The 19,979-nt window shown below is 39.6% G+C and overlaps 1 protein-coding gene across 2 annotated transcripts in view; it reads right to left on the bottom strand.

The window, feature by feature from the left end:
- Positions 1–19,979, bottom strand: part of LOC133630124 (protein disulfide-isomerase TMX3-like) — a 124,171-nt gene that overhangs the window by 53,893 nt on the left and 50,299 nt on the right. Inside the window, exon 16 of one of the 2 annotated variants that reach the window (XM_062021464.1) lies at positions 16,315–18,255. The exons of the other annotated variant lie outside the window; for it this stretch is intronic. Coding sequence (XP_061877448.1) covers positions 17,986–18,255 — 270 coding nt within the window. The 3' untranslated portion in view covers positions 16,315–17,985. Of the gene's footprint in view, positions 1–16,314; positions 18,256–19,979 lie in introns of those variants that run through there. 2 annotated transcript variants of the gene reach the window in all.

The raw sequence follows: 19,979 nt of genomic DNA, 5'->3' as shown, positions 1-19,979 counted from the left end.
TGTTGCCATGTATTAACTATCTTTATCCTATTAACGTTTATGACACAATGTACTAACATGTATCTCCATCGTATTAATGTTTGTGACACCACCTGTCAAGATGTATGCATCTTCATCATGATATTATTTTTTTATGTAATAAGAAGTATTTTTATCCTATTAATGTTTAGGATACCATGTATTAACATGTATTGCTATCGTATTAATATTTAGGTCGCCATGTATTAACTTGTATCTCCGTCGTATTAACAATTGTTGCATGTATCTTTATCCTATTAACGTTTATAACATCATGTATTAACATGCATCTCCATCGTATTAACATTTATGTCACATGTATTAACAAGAATCTTTATTCTATTAACCTTATAACACCATGTATTAACATGTATCTCCATTGTATAAACATGTATGTCACCATGTATTAACAAGTATCTTTATGCTATTAAAGGACTACTGAAATTAAATTTTCTTATTTAAACGGGGATAGCAGATCCATTCTATGTGTCTTACTTGATCATTTCGCGATATTGCCATATTTTTGCTGAAAGGATTTAGTAGAGAACATCGACGATAAAGTTTGCAACTTTTGGTCGCTGATAAAAAAGCCTTGCCTGTACCGGAAGTAGCGTGACGTCACAGGTTGAAGGGCTCCTCACATTTGCACATTGTTTACACCAGCAGCGAGAGCGATTCGGACCGAGAAAGCGACGATTACCCTATTAATTTGAGCCAGGATGAAAGATTCGTGGATGAGGAAAGTGAGAGTGAAGGATTAGAGTGCAGTGCAGGGTGTATCTTTTTTCGCTCTGACCGTAACTTAGGTACAAGGGCTCATTGGATTCCACACTCTCTCCTTTTTCTATTGTGGATCACGGATTTGTATTTTAAACCACCTCGGATACTATATCCTCTTGAAAATGAGAGTCGAGAACGCGAAAAGGACATTCACAGTGACTTTTATCTCCACGACAATACATCGGCGAAGCACTTTAGCTACGGAGCTAACGTGATAGCATCGTGCTTAACTGCAGATAGAAACAGAAGAAATAAATCCCTGACTGGAAGAATAGACAGAATATCAACAATACTATTAAACCATGGACATGTAAATACACGGTTAATAATTTCCAGCTTGGCGAAGCTTAAAAATGCTGTTGCTAACGACGCCATTGAAGCTAATTTAGCTACGGAGCTAACGTGATAGCATCAGGCTCAAATGCAGATAGAAACAAAATACATAAACCCCTGACTGGAAGGATAGACAGGAAATCAACAATACTATTAAACCATGAACATGTAAATACACGGTTAATGCTTTCCAGCTTGGCGAAGCTTAAAAATGCTGTTGCTAACGACGCCATTGAAGCTAACTTAGCAACTGGACCTCACAGAGCTATGATTAAAACATTAGCGCTCCACCTACGCCAGCGAGCTCTCATCTGCTCATCAACACTCATGCTCACCTGCGTTCCAGCGATCGACGGAAGGACGAAGGACTTCACCACGATCATCTGTGCGGTCGGTGGCTAGCGTTGGCTAGCGTGTCTGCTATCCGAGTCAAAGTCTTCCTGGTTGTGTTGCTGCAGCCAGCCGCTAATACACCGATCCCACCTACAACTTTCTTCTTTGCAGTCTTCATTGTTCATTAAACAAATTGCAAAAGATTCACCAACACAGATGTCCAGAATACTGTGGAATTATGAGATGAAAACAGAGCTATTTTGTATTGTATTTAATGGGGTACCGATACTTGCGTTTCACTGGTTACGTCACGCGCATACGTCATCATCCAAAGACGTTTTCACCTGGAAGTTTAGCGGGAAATTTAAAATTGCACTTTATAAGTTAACCCGGCCGTATTGGCATGTGTTGCAATGTTAAGATTTCATCATTGATATATAAACTATCAGACTGCATGGTCCAGTACTACCATGTAGGTAGTAGTGGGTTTCAGTAGGCCTTTAATTACTGCTGCTTCAAACTCAGTCATGTTTATCTGACAGGCACACTCATGTCTGGAGTTTAGCGTTCAAAGTAGCAGAACCAGTCGAGAGCTCTTGACTTTGGATGCCGCTTCTATCATTAAATGCAGTTTTTTTCGTTTTCTTTTTTGACACGGCGTCGGCAAAAAGATGACAAAAACTTCACAAGTTGCTTTTGGCGGCAGACGAGTCGGTCTATCGTGCTGCTGCAACTCTGGCTAAATGTCACTTTGACACGTTTTACTGCTGTAAGACCACACAAGACCAACTCCATTTAGTTTATGTGTATCAACGTTTATGTCACCAAAGTATAACAAGTATCTTTATCCTATCAATGTTTATGCCACCATGTAATGACAAGTATCTTTATCGTATCAATGTTTATGCCACCATGTAATGACAAGTATCTTTATCCTATCAATGTTTATGTCACCATGTAATGACAAGTATCTTTATCCTATCAATGTTTATGTCACCATGTAATGACAAGTATCTTTATCCTATCAATGTTTATGTCACCATGTAATGACAAATATCTTTATCCTATCAATGTTTATGCCACCATGTAATGACAAGTATCTTTATCCTATCAATGTTTATGTCACCATGTATAAACAAGTATGTCCATTGTATTAACATTTATGTTGCCATGTATTAACTATCTTTATCCTATTAACGTTTATGACACAATGTACTAACATGTATCTCCATCGTATTAATGTTTGTGACACCACCTGTCAAGATGTATGCATCTTCATCATGATATTATTCATTTTTTATGTAAAAACAAGTATTTTTATCCTATTAATGTTTAGGACACCATGTATTAACATGTATTGCCATCGTATTAATATTTAGGTCGCCATGTATTAACTTGTATCTCCATCGTATTAATAATTGTTGCATGTATCTTTATCCTATTAACGTTTATAACATCATGTATTAACATGCATCTCCATCGTATTAACATTTATGTCACATGTATTAACAAGTATCTTTATTCTATTAACCTTATAACACCATGTATTAACATGTATCTCCATTGTATAAACATGTATGTCACCATGTATTAACAAGTATCTTTATGCTATTAACCTTATAACACCATGTATAAACATGTATCTCAACATTTATGTTGCATGTATTAACAAGTATCTTTATCCTATTAACCTTATAACACCATGTATTAACATGTATCGCCATCGTATTAACGTTTATGTCACCTTGTATTAACAAGTATCCTTATCCTATTAACGTTTATAACACCATGTATCTGCATTGTATTAACATTTATGTCACCATGTATTAACAAGTATCTTTATCCTATTAACCTTATAACACCATGTATTAATATGTATCGCCATCGTATTAACATTTATGTCACCATGTATTAACATGTATCTTTATCCTATTAACGTTTATAACACCATGTATCTCCATTGTATTAACATTTCTGTCACCATGTATTAACAAGTATCTTTATCCTTTTAACCTTATATCACCATGTATAAACATGTGTCTCAATCGTATTTACATTTATGTTGCATGTATTAACAAGTATCTTTATCCTATTAACCTTATAACACCATGTATTAACATGTATCGCCATCGTATTAACGTTTATGTCACCTTGTATTAACAAGTATCTTTATCCTATTAACGTTTATAACACCATGTATCTCCATTGTATTAACATTTATGTCACCATGTATTAACAAGTATCTTTATCCTATTAACGTTTATAACACCATGTATCTCAATTGTATTAACATGTATGTCACCATGTATTAACAAGTATCTTCATCTTATTAACCTTATAACACCATGTACAAACATGCATCTCCATTGTATTAACCTTATAACACCATGTATAAACATGCATCTCCATCGTATTAACATTTATGTCGCATGTATTAACAAGTATCTTTATCCTATTAACCTTATAACACCATGTATTAACATGTATCGCCATTGTATTAACGTTTATGTCACCATGTATTAACAAGTATCTTTATCCTATTAATGTTTATAACACCATGTATCTCCATTGTATTAACATTTACAGTGGGGCAAAAAAGTATTTAGTCAGCCACCCATTGATTGTCAATGGGTGGCTGACTAAATACTTTTTTGCCCCACTGTATGTCACCATGTATTAACAAGTATCTTTATCCTATTAACCTTATAACACCATGTATAAACATGCGTTTCCATTGTATTAACATTTATGTTGCATGTTTTAACAAGTATTTTTATCCTATTAACCTAATAACACCATGTACAGTGGCCTAGTGGTTAGAGTGTCCGCCCTGAAATCGGTAGGTTGTGAGTTCAAACCCCGGCCGAGTCATACCAAAGACTATAAAAATGGGACCCATTACCTCCCTGCTTGGCACTCAGCATCAAAGGTTGGAATTGGGGGTTAAATCACCAAAAATGATTCCCGGGCGCGGCACCGCTGCTGCCCACTGCTCCCCTCACCTCCCAGGGGGTGAACAAGGGGATGGGTCAAATGCAGAGGACACATTTCACCACACCTAGTGTGTGTGTGACAATCATTGGTACTTTAACTTTAACTTTAAATTATTACCTTGTATCTCCATCGTATTAACATTTATGTCACCATGTATTAACAATAGGGCTGCAAATCTTTGGGTGTCCCACGATTCGATTCAATATCGATTCTTGGGGTCACGATTTGATTCAAAATCGATTTTTTTCAATTCAACGCGATTCTCGATTCAAAAACAATATTTTCCCGATTAAAAATGATTCTCTATTCATTCATTACATAGGATTTCAGCAGAATCTACCCCAGTCTGCTGACATGCAAGCAGAGTAGTATATTTTTGTAAAGAGCTTTTATAATTGCAAAGGACAATGTTTTATCAACTGATTGCAATAATGTAAATTTGTTTTAACTATTTAATGAACCAAAAATATGACTTATTTTATCTTTGTGAAAATATTGGACACAGTGTGTTGTCAAGCTTATGAGATGCGATGCAGGTGTAAGCCACTGTGACACTATTGTTCTTTTTTTTTGTTTTTTTTATGAATGTCTATTGATAATGTAAATGAGGGATTTTTAATCACTGCTATGTTGAAATTGTAACTAATGTTGATACTGTTGTTGATAATATTCATTTTTGTTTCACTACTTTTGGTTTCTTCTGTGTCGTGTTTGTGTCTCCTCTCAATTGCTCTGTTTATTGCAGTTCTGAGTGTTGCTGGGTCGGGTTTGGTTTTGGAATTGGATTGCATTGTTATGGTATTGCTGTGTATTGTTTTGTTGGATTGATTAATTTAAAAAAAATAAAATAAAATAAAAATAAATAAAAACTACAAAAAAATAAAAAATAAAAAAAAGATTTTTTAAAAATGAGAATCGATTCTGAATCGCACGTGAGAATCGCGATTCGAATTCGAATCGATTTTTTCCCACACCCCTAATTAACAAGTATCTATCGTATTATTGTTTATGTCGCCTTGTACTAACAAGTATCTGCATCTTACTAACGTTTATGATCCCTGTGTTTTAACATGTATCTCCATCGTGTTAAAGTTTAGGTGGCCATGTTTAAACAAATATCTTCATGGTATTAACGTTTATCTCCACTCCACATGTATGAACAAGTATCTCCATCATATTAATGTTTATGTTGCCATGTATGACAAGAATCATTATCCTATTTACATTTCTGTCACCATGTATAAAAAATAACTATCCTATTTAGAGTATCTTTTTCCTGTTAAAATAATCTTTATCCAATTTGCAACATTTATGTCGCCATGTATGACAAGTGTCTTCATTGTATTAATGTTTATGTTGCCTTGTATGAAAATAATCTTTATCCCATTTTACAATAGTTATGTCGCTATGTATTATTTTATTAATGTTCATGTCACCGTGTATTAACATGTATCTCCATCATCGTAACGTTTATGTCACCAAGTGTGACAAGTCTCTTCATCAGCCAGCAAACCAAGGACTTCCTTCTAAGACCACACCTTCCTCGTTCATTTTGTCATAAGACAACTAACCATGTCATGAATTTATGACAAACACGAGACCTCTTATTACGCTACTCAAGCTGTACACGGTCTACACTAAAGTTTATTTTCCACAGTCCCTTGACAAGATATACTTTAATAAAAACGCTTGGTGAAATGTGATCCTCCCGGACACCACCGTGTAAATTGGCTGACATCTTGATCTCCCCGTCAAGGTGGAGAATGGAAGGTTGGCACTGTGTGACAAATGCAAACTCTGATTAGATTTGGCAGGCTGTGATCCTGCAAGGTGTCTCCCTGTCACACCAGAGCATGAACATTTTCTCTATTAAGTCCAGGACAACATACACTATATTGCCAAAAGTATTTGGCCACCCATCCAAATGATGAGAATCAGGTGTCCTAATCACTTGGTCTGGCCACAGGTGTATAAAATCAAGCACTTAGGCATGGAGACTGTTTCTACAAACATTTGTGAAAGAATGGGCCGCTCTCAGGAGCTCAGTGATTTCCAGCATGGAACTGTCATAGGATGCCACCTGTGCAACATATCCTGTCGTGAAATTTCCTCACTCCTAAATATTCCAAAGTCAACTGTCGGCTTTATTGTAAGAAAATGGAAGAGTTTGGGAACAACAGCAACTCAGCCACAAAGTGGTAGGTCACGTAAACTGACAGAGGGGTCAGCAAATGCTGACGCGCATAGTGCAAAGGGATCGCGACTTTCTGCACAGTCAGTTGCTACAGAGCTCCAAACTTCATGTGACCTCCCAATTAGCCCACGTTCAGTACGCAGAGAGCTTCATGGAATGGGTTTCCATGGCCGAGCAGCTGTATCTAAGCCATACATCAAGTCCAATGCAAAGCGTCGGATGCAGTGGTGTAAAGCACGTCGCCACTGGACTCTAGAGCAGTAGAGACGCGTTCTCTGGAGTGATGAATCAAGCTTTTCCATCTGGCAATCTAAAGGACGAGTCTGGGCTTGGAGGTTGCCAGGAGAACGGTCTGTGCGCACTCACACTGGGGCCTATCTAAGTAACCTGATGTTAACGAGACTGTGATTGGATACACACTTGTCCTTCCAAAGTGATTATCTATTCACAAGTTGCAAGATGGCAGGAAGCGGGAAATCTTGCGCCGTAGCCAGACCGGGATAGCAGAGAAGGAGAACAAAACGTTGATTAGGTGGCAGATACATATTTGGAAGGCCATTTTCAAGAAGGATATTTAAAGAGAAACTACATCTTGTGAGACGACGTCGGCCAACCCCGGAAGCTAGCTCAGCTGTTCTGGCCATGAAATGCTCGCCATTTCCACTTGAATAAGCCAAGTGGAAATGGCGACGAGGGGTACCGCTGGCTTATACGACAACAAATAGGTCCTTCTAATTGTGAGTTCAAATATTTTATATTTACACTTTTAATATTTTTTGCAATTTTAATTTTGACAGTACCACATAAGATGTTTTAATTGCTGATGCGTTTTAATTTATTTTTAAATGCGCCAGAAAATAACCGGTTTGTACACTGTTGATGTGATTAGGGTGTAAATGTGTTTCTGTATAGTATTTCTCCAGCAATGGTCGTGTGGTGACATCAATTATGGTATTTTGAGAGGTAATCTTTGAAGTCGGACATCACTGAAGGCCGAGGTGGGAAACGCACGGCCCGCCACTGCACCAAAATAATAAGCAGTTAAAAAAACACATTGAAAGTGAACAACCAGTGTTGTCTATAAAGCGCTACAAGCAAGCCAAACCTTTTTGTTCAGTGACAAGCGATAAGGTTTATGATATGAGAGAGCCCAAAGGAGTTAAACACAAACAATAGGCTCACACCAGCCTTGCTCGTTTTAAAGCCATCCTTAAGCCACCCGTTAGCATCATGCACGCATCTTAAAGAGATTATTTGTACTGCTTCCATCAAACAATGTTTTCCTAATTATGAGTATTTCATGATTACAGTGTGCTTGCAGCGGCAAATAACATGGTCTATAGGGCAGCAGGCGAGGTGAGAGTGAGAGTGGCTGGGGAAGCAATTAAAAAGCTTTTAGGGGAGTTAAAAAAACAACAACACACTTCCAATTGGATAGGATAGTAAACATAACCGCTGGGCAGCACCTTAGTGCCGACCAAGGCTTTAATACATTCTGCAGAGGCGCTGCCTGCTGTGACTTTAACATAAAGTGAGCCACCATCGTAACTCAGCGTGCCTTTATTCCCTACGGGAAGGTTTTAAATCTGATAGCTTTAAAAAAAGTACATCAGCAAAATATACTGTAACCATTCATGTTACCTTAAAAATATATAATAAATGTTGTGAGCACTTTGTGTTTTGCTCGATTCAATCAATCAATCAATGTTTATTTAGATTGCCCAAAATCATCCCAACAGTGGTCTTCAGGCATTAACATTTTATTCAGTTTTCTTGTTTAAAAAAAAAAAGCAGCTAAGGCTAATAAAATCCATAATTCCTATTGATACTGTTTTTTTTTATGTAGGCAGACAAAATGAATGATCTTGAAAATGTTAAGTTTTAGTATTGCTATGACCTATGCAATAAAAATGATGATAGATTTTTAGGACATATCACCCATCCCTAGTGCTAAGCTAAGGTTGGTAAAACTGTCAAGGGCAAGACCTGCAGAGATTATAAAGGATGAAAGCTTTTAACTTGAATAAATCCCCCTTCCTTACAAAAGTATAGCACTCAGCTGCTAGTGGCAGTGTAGTATCTTCTTTTCGGGTTAAAAGTGGTCAAACAAGATTTTCCCGTGCATCAAGCGAGTGTACATTAGTGGAGGTTTTGCTTGAATACATAAATGAGAGCGTGTAGTGTCGTTAATTCCCAGCTCGCTGCCGTCACCAAGGGTGCTTGGAAGTAAGCTGTGGACCCAGCTGGGGAGTCACGGTATGTTCCGGCACATCTGCGTGAGGAAACTGAGGACCAGATTAAACATAGGCCGTTTCAGCACACAAACACAGCACCGGTTTCCTTGACCCAACAAGACCTATTTTTTTTATAAGCTCTTGGGAATAATCAGGTCGAGTGACGGAAATAGCCCCCCCGGCAACGGTTGCAGTGACTTTAGCAAAAACGCTGGTCTCAGGTAGTGTAGCCTAGGCCAGCCTAGCCCTGAGGAGATGATGGCGCTCTTCAGCAAATCATGACAACCCAGGCAGCCTCATTTGGCTGCAGGGAGAGACAGCAAGTCTCCACGAGGGAAATGCTTACCGCGCACTAAAGGGTGACACGGATAATGCGAGGCAGGCTGCCATCATTGTTATTCTTTGCTGAGCGGAGCGTTAATTGTGCACTTCAAACAAAGATTTGTCCAACACTGAGATATGGACTGTGGACATTTACCACATTATTATTTGTTTTGTATCCATGTATCATTAAGTTAAGGTTCATTTAAAAGATCAGGGCAAGTAATGGCAGTTACAGCCTACAAACGAGTTAATTAAACAGTAAATGTAGAGTGGATAAAAGCTAATAAAAGCTGCTAGTGACTGCTACAGCCACCATCTTTTCCCAAACTGACACAGGCTTCTTGGTCACAGTTAAAGATGGCTAGTGGCAACAGCTGAAAGAAGCCGATGCCGAGTTGTGGTTGATAAAAGCTGGTAAAGGCTGATGGCTAGCTGAAAGAAGTTTCCGCATCAACAGCTGTTAACGACTGACCTTGAGCATTTGATTGAGTGATAGAAGAAGCGAGAGATGGCTAATGATGTCTCCGAGTTAGAATGAGGGCGAGCACTAATTTCTATTGGTAGCTATGGTCTCTATCTGCATTTTGACTACGACTGTCACTTAACTAATCTGAGTAGGCACAGTCGACAACAAAAAGAACTATGAAGTCTAGTTGTGCTCATAAGTTTCCATACCCTGAGAGAATTTATGATTTCTTGGCCATTCTTCAGAGAATATGAATGATAACACAAAAACTTTTCTTCCACTCATGCTTAATGGCTGTGTGAAGCTATTTATTGGCAAACAACTTGTCTAGGGTGCACCCCGCCTTCCGCCCGATTGTAGCTGAGATAGGCTCCAGCGCCCCCGCGACCCCGAAGGGAATAAGCGGTAGAAAATGGATGGATGGATGGAACTGTGTTTACTATTTTTAAATCAAAATGGTAAAAGAAAGTACCCAAATGACCCTGATCAAAAGTTTACATACCCCAGTGACTTTGACCTGATAACATGCACAAAAGTTGACACAAACAGGTTTGAATGGCTAATCAAGGTTCCAATCCTCACCTGTGACCTGTTTGTTTGTAATTAGTGTGCATGTGTGTATAGAAGGTCAGTGAGTTTTTGGGCTTCTGACAGACCATTGCATCTTTCATCCAGTGCTGCACAGATGTTTCTGGATTCTGAGTCATTGTGCTCATAAGTTTCCATACCCTGAGATAATTTATAATTTCTTGGCCATTCTTCAGAGAATATGAATGATAACACAAAAACTTTTCTTCCACTCATGCTTAATGGCTATGTGAAGCTATTTATTGGCAAACAACTTGTCTAGGGTGTACCCCGCCTTCCACCCGATTGTAGCTGAGATAGGCTCCAGCGCCCCCGCGACCCCGAAGGGAATAAGCGGTAGAAAATGGATGGATGGATGGAACTGTGTTTACTATTTTTAAATCAAAATGGTAAAAGAAAGTACCCAAATGACCCTGATCAAAAGTTTACATACCCCAGTGACTTTGACCTGATAACATGCACAAAAGTTGACACAAACAGGTTTGAATGGCTAATCAAGGTTCCAATCCTCACCTGTGACCTGTTTGTTTGTAATTAGTGTGCATATGTGTATAGAAGGTCAGTGAGTTTTTGGGCTTCTGACAGACCATTGCATCTTTCATCCAGTGCTGCACAGATGTTTCTGGATTCTGAGTCATTGGGAAGGCTCAATAATTGTCAAAGGATCTGCGAGAAAAGGTAATTGAACTGCATAAAACAGGAAAGGAGTATAAAAAGATATCCAAGGAATTGACAATGCCAATTAGCAGTGTTCAAACGCTGATTAAGAAGTGGAAAATTAGGGATTCTGTTGAAACCAAACCACGGTCAGGTAGACCAGCAAAGATTTCAGCCACAACTGGCAGGAAAATTGTTCGAGATGCAAAGAAAAATCCACAAATAACTTCAGCTGAAATACAGGACTCTCTGAAAAATGGTAGTGTGGCTGTTTCAAGATGCACAATAAGGAGGCACTTGAAGAAAAATGGGCTGCATGGTCGAGTCGCCAGAAGAAAGACATTTCTGCGCAAATGTCACAAAGTATCCCGCTTACATTATGCCAAACAGCACAGAGACAAGCCTCAAAACTTCTGGAACAAAGTAATTTGGAGTGATGAGACCAAAATTGAACTTTTTGGCCACAACCATAAACGTTACATTTGGAGAGGAGTCAACAAGGCCTATGATGAAAGGAACACCATTCCTACTGTGAAACACGGAGGTGGATCACTGATGTTTTGGGGATGTGTGAGCTCCAAAAGCACAGGAAAGTTGGCCAAAATTGATGACAAGATGAATGCAGCATGTTATCAGAAAATACTGGAGGAAAATCTGCACTCATTAGCCCGGAAGCTGCGCATGGGACGTTTTTGGACATTCCGACATGACAATGATCCAAAACATAAGACCAAGTCGACCTGTCATTGGCTACAGCAGAACAAAGTGAAGGTTCTGGAGTGGCCATCTTAATCTCCTGACCTCAATATCATTGAGCCACTCTGGAGAGATCTCAAACATGCAGTTCATGTAAGACAGCCCAAGAACTCACAGGAACTGGAGGCTTTTTGCCAAGAAGAATGGGCAGCTTTTCCATCTGAGAAAATAAAGAACCTTATCCACAACTACCACAAAAGACTTCAAGCTGTCATTGATGTTAAAGGAGGCAATACACGGTATTAACAACTGGGGTATGTAAACTTTTGATCAGGGTCATTTGGGTACTTTCTTTTGTCATTTTGATTTGAAAAGAGTAATAAAAACAGTTGTTTGCCAATAAATAGCTTCACCCAACCATTAACCATGAGTGGAAGAAAGGTTTTTGTGTTATCATTCATTTTCTCTAAAGAATGGCCAAGAAATTATAAATTCTCTCTGGGTATGTAAACTTATGAGCACAACTTGTAACTAATCTGAGTAAGCACAGTTGACAACAAAAACAACTATGAAGTCTGCGACTTAACTGCTGATACAAGCTGCTATATTTTCCTAACGGATACAGGCTACAGTTGACAAAAGCTATGCCTAGCTATGGTTGATAAAAGCGGATAAAAGAAACTAGCTATAGTTAGAAGAACATTCAGTTTTAACAACTTTGAGCTACGACAGCAGCATGAGAATTCAGGCCTCTCTCTGGTCAGACTAGGTTGCTGGGATAAATCTGACGCTTTCTCGATCTTTCATCAGTGCTTTCAGATTTTCAGCTTCACAGTTGGCGTCATGTGCAATTTGCTGAATGTAGGTTGTCCAGGGTCAACCAACACCAGTGTTGCAGTGTTTTGGTGTCCACAGCAGAGCATTCAGGCCCACTGCAGTTGTAATAATGCAAATGCCTAAAATGTTTGATTAAAAAAAAGCTAGTTAGCTAATGAAGGCAGCTAATTGATGTTAGAGGAATATTTTCCACCATAAAGGGGAACTTCATTTTTTGGGAATTTTGCGTATCGTTCACAATCATTATGAAGAACATGACGGATGTTTTTTTTTTTTTTAATGCATTCTAAATATTAAATAAAGTCTGCTTACAATGGAGCCTATGGGAGCCGCTCTAGTCTGCCAATTTAGTAACAGACACATCAATAATATTTAATATTTATGTGTTTTGATCATTTTAAGCATACACGATGCATTCATTTAAAAAACGCATCCCGACGTCCCTTACTGTACAAGGTCAGCTGTCATTAGGATGCCAGAAAGTTAATATATTCACATTTAGATGAATGACTCATAATCCTTGCAAAGAAACGGGGGTTGAACCCAAGCGTCTTGTTGTGTCGTTCTCGCCATTTCCGTGTCTAAATTGGAAGCCAAAGTCGACCAACTTGTCGGAATACGTGCTTGTTCCTCTACTACCCAGGTGAGAGGCATGATTTATGATCTAAAATAAAGTTTGACGGGCAAGGAAAGAGTAAGCAGCTCATCCGTCGATTGTGTCAACATTAGCATGCAAGTTTGTGATCACTGCGCCACTATAAATGGTTTGTCTGCATTAGCCCTAATAATAACAATATCACTAATACTTGGTTAATATTCAAGTCACAAAATGTCAATGGAGTATTGTTAGCGCTTTTTGGATTGTATATTTATTGGGTTTTATGGGCGGAATAGAGGACCTCCCATTAGCTCCGCTGTAAGCGGACTTTTGTTTGTGTTTATTTACGAGTTAGAATGCATTAAAACACATGTCATGTCTTTAATAATGATTGTGAACGATAGGCAAAATTCCTAAAAAAGTGCAGTTCCCCTTTGAAGCAGAGTGGAAACATGGGGAGACTCACTTTCTATATACTTTGTTCTGTTCTAGGACAAAACACAATGAGCACACCCTGTGTTTTTATCGCTGTAAACACACACACGGCATCTTATGTGGTTTCGATGGTGAGAAGAGGTGGTTGGACCGAGATAAAGTGAGAGTGGACGACTGTGTGTGTGTCCAAGACACACGCTCAGGTTAAACTTTCGGTTTCATTGAACAACACCCAAACAACTCTGACAGGGAGGGGCAAGGAGGACAAAAGCAGACAAGTCTCCTCTCCAGCACTGGTACTGCAGCTCCTAGTTGCAAGTACTCCATTTGTTGAAAGAATTGTTAATCTTTAATTCTAGTCACCTTGTCTTATTTAAAGTGATGGGCAGGAACAAGCTACATCTAGCTAAGCCAAGACACTTAACTACATTTTCCAGTTGTGTGGCGGTAGCTTCACTACTTTAACGAGTAGCTTTTCCTGTAGCTTAGCTACTTTTAGACTCATGTAGCTAGGTAGCTTACTTCAAAGCTACAAGCTACAAAGAGAGAAAATGGACTGTGAATCCAGGCCAAAAATTTTTTGGAAAAAATACAATGATCTGGGTGAATGAGAACCTTGAAATCCATGATGATAGTCTGGTGTTGGTATGATGAGTCACAAATTAGGGCGAAACATTACAGAGTGGCCAATCAGAGGCATTCATGTCACATGACGACAAGGAAGTCAGAGACAGAGGAACGTTTCAAGCTGAGGACTCAAAAAAATAAAATAAAAAATACAAATACAAATTAAAAAACATACTTGAAAATGCCAGAGGGATTCTCTTCCGCAGATTAGATTTTTCCTTTAGTGATAAAGAAGACCTCCAGGAAACCCACAATAATGTGTGTCCTTGGCCATATTTACACAAATGTATGCGTTTAGAGAACACAATGCCCCGAACTTTAAGTTTTTAGTTGTTTACTCTGTAAACCAAAATCATAACTGCTCTCCTTATCTAAGACATCAAACACAAATTTAAGAACACACATTAAGTTGAGTTGAGTTCATGAAAAGTTTTACTGCACATAATCATTACCAACTGTTCTAAAACAACATACAAGTCATTGTTTATTTTTTGTTAAGATACAATAGATGCTGTTTTTTTTACTGTAGGTAGAGAAAATGAATAACATTACAGGAGTGGCAAAGAAAAGGCAAACTAAATAAATACATACAGTGGGGTTCGGGGACCCCTACATGTAGTTGTAGGGTGACCCCAGCTAAATGACAGACAGTTATTAGTAATGGACCCGCATTGGGTCCATTACTAATAACTGACCGGATAGCTTCCCCTGCAGCTTAGCTACATTTAATTGAGAGTAACTTGTAGCTTAGCTTACTACATTTTCTAAGTAGCTTACCCATCACTGCTTATTCAGAAAAGCCATTGAAACAAAAGAACCTGGCAGATCCGAACATTAGCATGTGAGCTAGCAGCAGCTAATTGCTGTCGCAATCTTTTTTGACTACCATTATGATGACAATCTATAATAAGGCTGAAGAATGTATGAGTTACTATTTGATGGCACAAATTACAGTTTGTTATCATAATGCATACAGTATTAAACACAGCTTTGAAGCACTGTCGCCTCATATGATCAGATAAATAAAGGGAGTTGGCATTTACAAGCTTTAGGTTCTCTCTGAAAATCAAAACGATATGATAAAGTAGAGGAAATATTTTTTTAAAAATGTCAAAGATAGCAAAAGGAAACCACAGTGACAAGTGGCTGCCCCCACTGTGACTGATGAGCAAAACGTGGCCATGAGAATCGAGCGGCATAAAGACAAAGGTCTATACCAGTGGTTCTTAACCTGGGTTCGATCGAACCCAAGGGGTTCGGTGAGTCGGGCTCAGGGGTTCGGCGGAGGTAAAGACACACCCGACTCATCGTGTAAATAAAAACTTCTCCCTATCGGCGTATTACGGATACGGCAACAGCAGAAGTCAGACTGATTTGCAGGTGTGTAATTTGTTGTGAGTTTATGCACTATGTTGGTTTTGTTGTTTGAACAAGGTGATGTTCATGTACGGTTCATTTTGTGCACCAGTAAAAAAACATGGTAACACTTTAGTATGGGGAACATATTTACCATTAATTAGTTGCTTATTAACATGCAAATTAGTAACATATTGGCTCTTAACTAGTCATTATTAAGTACTTATTAATGCCTTACTCGGCATGGCCTTATTACAACCCTAACCCTCTAACGCTGGTCCTAACCCTCTAACCCTAACCCTAACCAAATAACTTTAAATTAAGTCTTTGTTATTTAGAATATGTTCCCCATACTAAAGTGTTACCAAAAACATATAACTTTGTCTTGAATTTGAAAAAATACAACATTTTATTTTTCACTAAAGTGTTCGGTGAATGCGCATATGAAACTAGTGGGGTTCGGTACCTCCAACAAGGTTAAGAACCACTGGTCTCTACAAAAGAAACATACTCTGATGGTTCCGTGTGAATTATTAACAGATCCATATAGGCCAAATGTACTATTTGTAACAGTTTCTGCAACAAGAGCACGCAAGTCTGTTGTCATGGTGTTTGAAGACAACCAATCCCATGCTGGATGTCAAAGGCTATCTATTTCCAAATACACGAAAAGACAGCATGTCAAGGCAACAGGTGTCCAACCCCTAATTGAAACGCAACTATCTCCAAATGTGTGGAGATATGAAGTTTAGACAAGGTACTGTAGCACAGCCCCACGAGCTGGCGTCCGTCATATGTGCTGACAAAAAACTGACAAGACAAAAATATCAGTGGGGACAAACAGTCAACAACAAAAAAAGGGGCAATCTTTATTTTGGTCAAATTTGAAAAGAAAGCTTGCCAAGCTACAGACTAGAAGGCAAAGCGAGGAAATTCCTTTTTTAGTGTAACGTTCACAGTAATAAGATAACTGCCTTAGAGGAACCACAGTCAGTCGGGACAAACTAAACATGAAGCAGTCTTGGAATGCACACAGAACCTTTACATACCATTAAACAATCAGAATCATTTAAAAAAAAATTGACAATTCAAGGTCTACTTGGATAGTCGCGTGATCAGGCGCACCAGGGATGTATTTTAAGGGGTGTTTTTTTTAATTAGTTTTGTGCTTATTTGCTTACATATAAAGATAAATGTTGTCACTGAATGCGCAGTAGTTTGTGATGATGACGCTACATTTTTGCCCCAAACGACTGTTCCCATATATTATCAAGGGACAAATTTTCATGGCATCTGGGAATTGCTCTGATATGCTGCAATTAATCAGAACGACGATTCCAATCTGTAGTTTATTTGAAAGGTTATTTTACAGATTATCAACATCTAATTACAATAAAAAACGTTACATTTTTAAGAGGCTTTTTGCGACTGCTTCATACAATATGGACAAAAGTCTTGGGACCAAATTATATGAGAGGTTGCCCTAGCATAAGGAACAATTTTCCTTTCCCCTTCTAACCTGATACTCACCATTAGAGCTACAGTACTTTGATGAAATAAGGTTAGGTTAGTGATTTGTGTTTATATGACTGGCAATATTAAAATTGTACTTTATTTATAAAAGATGGTCATTGTCTTTTTGCTATTTTGTGGTAGTTTGTCATGAAAAATAGTGTAATGTCTAAATTGAACAGTTTAAGAAATGTTTTCAGTGGCTTTGGCGAGTTACTCAAAATGAGGTGGTGAGCTACCTGTAGGAGACTCCTGCTGTAGCTCTCCCTCTCCTCCCCTTGAATGTATCTATTACATTGACTAACGGGGTACAAAAATTCACAGAAAGAAAACCTGCAGGAAGCTAACAATATATGAACCCAACATGGATTGAATCCCATTAGTCCATGCTGGACACCAGCTGGGAAACCTGTTAAATGCAGATGCTGTGACAAGATGTGATGTGTGTGTGCAACCCATCTAAGCGAGGGGTCGTGTGGGGCTGTGCAAATGTTCTGTGCTATAATGTGCTTTACCACATACACTCACAGAAATACACTAAATGCACAATTGTGTGTGGCACCCCTACAAATAAAAATTTCCATGCAACAACTTACAAAACTAACTCATGTATGGCAACATTTTCTATCTCGGGCACTTTCACGTTTGGATGATAAACTGATGCTTCCTGCTTTGTTTGAAGGCAGCGTTCACCTGTGTTCTACTGGTGGCTTAGGTAGGAAAAAGAAGATATGGGTTGGGCGTTTACACAACAACTAGCTAACGAGGACGTCGAGGATCGCACGACACAAGCAGTGCGTTTGGGTCCCATACTCTGACGGCCGTTTTAGGTAAAGACTGGGAAATATGGGAGAACAGCCTGCGCTAGACAGGCGTGTAAGCGGGGAGTGAGACGGAAAACAAAGATCATCACCACAGACGAAGTGTCATCCATGTGTCTTTGAGTTCCACGTTACGGCAGCCGACTCGGCCCGTCATCCGCCATCCATCATCCAGCCCAGCGTTAATCCGTTTTCTTCTCTTCGGGATCTTTCTCGTCTTCCAGCCCGGCAGTCTCCTCCTCCTCTTCCTCCTCCTCCCGCTCGTCTTCCTCATCGTCCTCCTCATCGTCCTCCTCATCGTCGTCCGTGAGGCCCTCCCGCTTGAGCCCCTCCAGGTCGTCGGAGCCGTCGTCCGTCTCGGCCGTGCAGATACCGTAGCACATGAGGCTGATCACACCCAGCGGCAGGCCGAACAGGAAGCAGCCCAGTAGCGGGGAGCTGCGGAACACTGACTAATAGGTGCAGAAACAAAAAGCAGGTGGGTATTGGGGGGGTCGGATGGAAAGGTTGGATAGGGGCGGGGCAAGGCGGGGAGAGTTAATTTGATGGAGCCATCATTCCTGTTGGCAAATTTACAGCCCGGCAGATGGCGCAAGAAGAAATAGTGCAAGGTGTGATCTATTTCTTGAGCAAATGTAACGATATAGGGAATGTGAGAGAGGAAAGTTGGTTCTGGAATATAAAACAGTGGTGGAGAGTGAATAGATCAATTTTCCCCTGCCTTTCCAAGTTAAAAGGTCAACAAGTCGGCATTTCAGCTCAATATTTTGCAGTACTCAGCTAGCTGTTCAGCTCGTCCGTCAGAAGAATCAAGCCCACAACCCTGCAGCAACAGGCCATATCCTTCACCACTAGGCCACAGCGTCCCCAAGCAGCAGCCGTAAACGTCAGAGCATTTATTTAATTCTACTTTAAAAGCGCCCCGTGGCTAATAAGTTAGCAGGCCCTAATGTAGACCACCGGAGACAGGAAGAAAGAAAGGAGTCCTAAATCACGGCCGAGCTGACAAGAGAAATATCCTCTCCCCCTTCCAGTCATCGCCACGGGAAGAGCGTCACTAACTACCGAGGCCCAGCAACGTCAGATGTGACAGAGATGGGCATGCTATGCTAACACAGCTGGCCGCCATCCAGCCAGGCCTAATGCGGCTGCTGTCAAGGTAAGCAGTTAGATCTCGTTGGCGGCTTCTTATCTGCAGAGCATCCCATCATGTCACCGTTAGTGAAACAAGCTGGGACGACACGTTGTCCTCACTTTGATGCCGCGGAAAAGAGAGGGGGAAAAAATTCCTCCAAATGTTGCATTGTTTTCCCTCGTTTGGTAATTCCCAGGCTGGCACTGCCAAACCTTGTCTGGCAATGAGTCCAGTGAGATATTAGTGGAAGTGATAACATTGCAATAATAATTTACCATATGTTTAAGCATTCCTCTCACAGCCGTGGCACAGTAAACACAATATCTCCACCCCCCTCAAAAAAAAGGTGGGAGGAGATGGCAGTTGAGATACCTGACGCACACAATCACGTCTTCCTCTCATAAAGCTTGCCTTGCATATTGTCTTGGCTGCATGCGGCCCTGTGAAATTAGCTTTTTTTGTCTCTCAGAGGGAAAGTGCTACTTCTGTCAGCAAGCTTCAAGGAGCTCGCCGTGTGCGACAACACACACACCACATACGTCTGTCGAGAATCTTTCCCTGAGTACTGCAATCTAAAGACTGCTCTTCCACAAGCGAGTAAAAGTAACAATCAACACTTACAGCGATGATTCATTCCCGTTAAAACATGTCGATATTCAAGGCTCACTAGTTAAAATGTGTGCTAACACTTTAACTCCACGTTTGATTTATTTCTTCTATTTACTATGTCTTTACTCTCACAGGGGAAATTGATGGATTAAAGGTTAATCAGTAACTAACTTATACAATGCAAATGTTCATGCTTATGACTTTGCCAATAGACCAACAGGGACTGTTTTTAGATGACCATTTCCAGTCAAAACTAAAACATATTTAGTAGAAACTTTCTTTTCTTAACCTTTTAACTTTGCCCAGTGCATTACTTAGTGCAATACGTTTGTTGTTACATGTGTTGTAATTAAAGTTGTTGCTTCTGCTACCGGACACCAAAATATAGATTTTGGTAACCTACTTATTATTGGGCATCTCAATAAATGATCT

The sequence above is a fragment of the Entelurus aequoreus genome, linkage group LG15 (assembly GCF_033978785.1).
Source record: "Entelurus aequoreus isolate RoL-2023_Sb linkage group LG15, RoL_Eaeq_v1.1, whole genome shotgun sequence".
NCBI classification, from domain to species: Eukaryota; Metazoa; Chordata; class Actinopteri; order Syngnathiformes; family Syngnathidae; genus Entelurus; species Entelurus aequoreus.
Note: the sequence above shows the minus strand (reverse complement) of the source record. Positions and strands in the feature narration are given on the sequence as shown.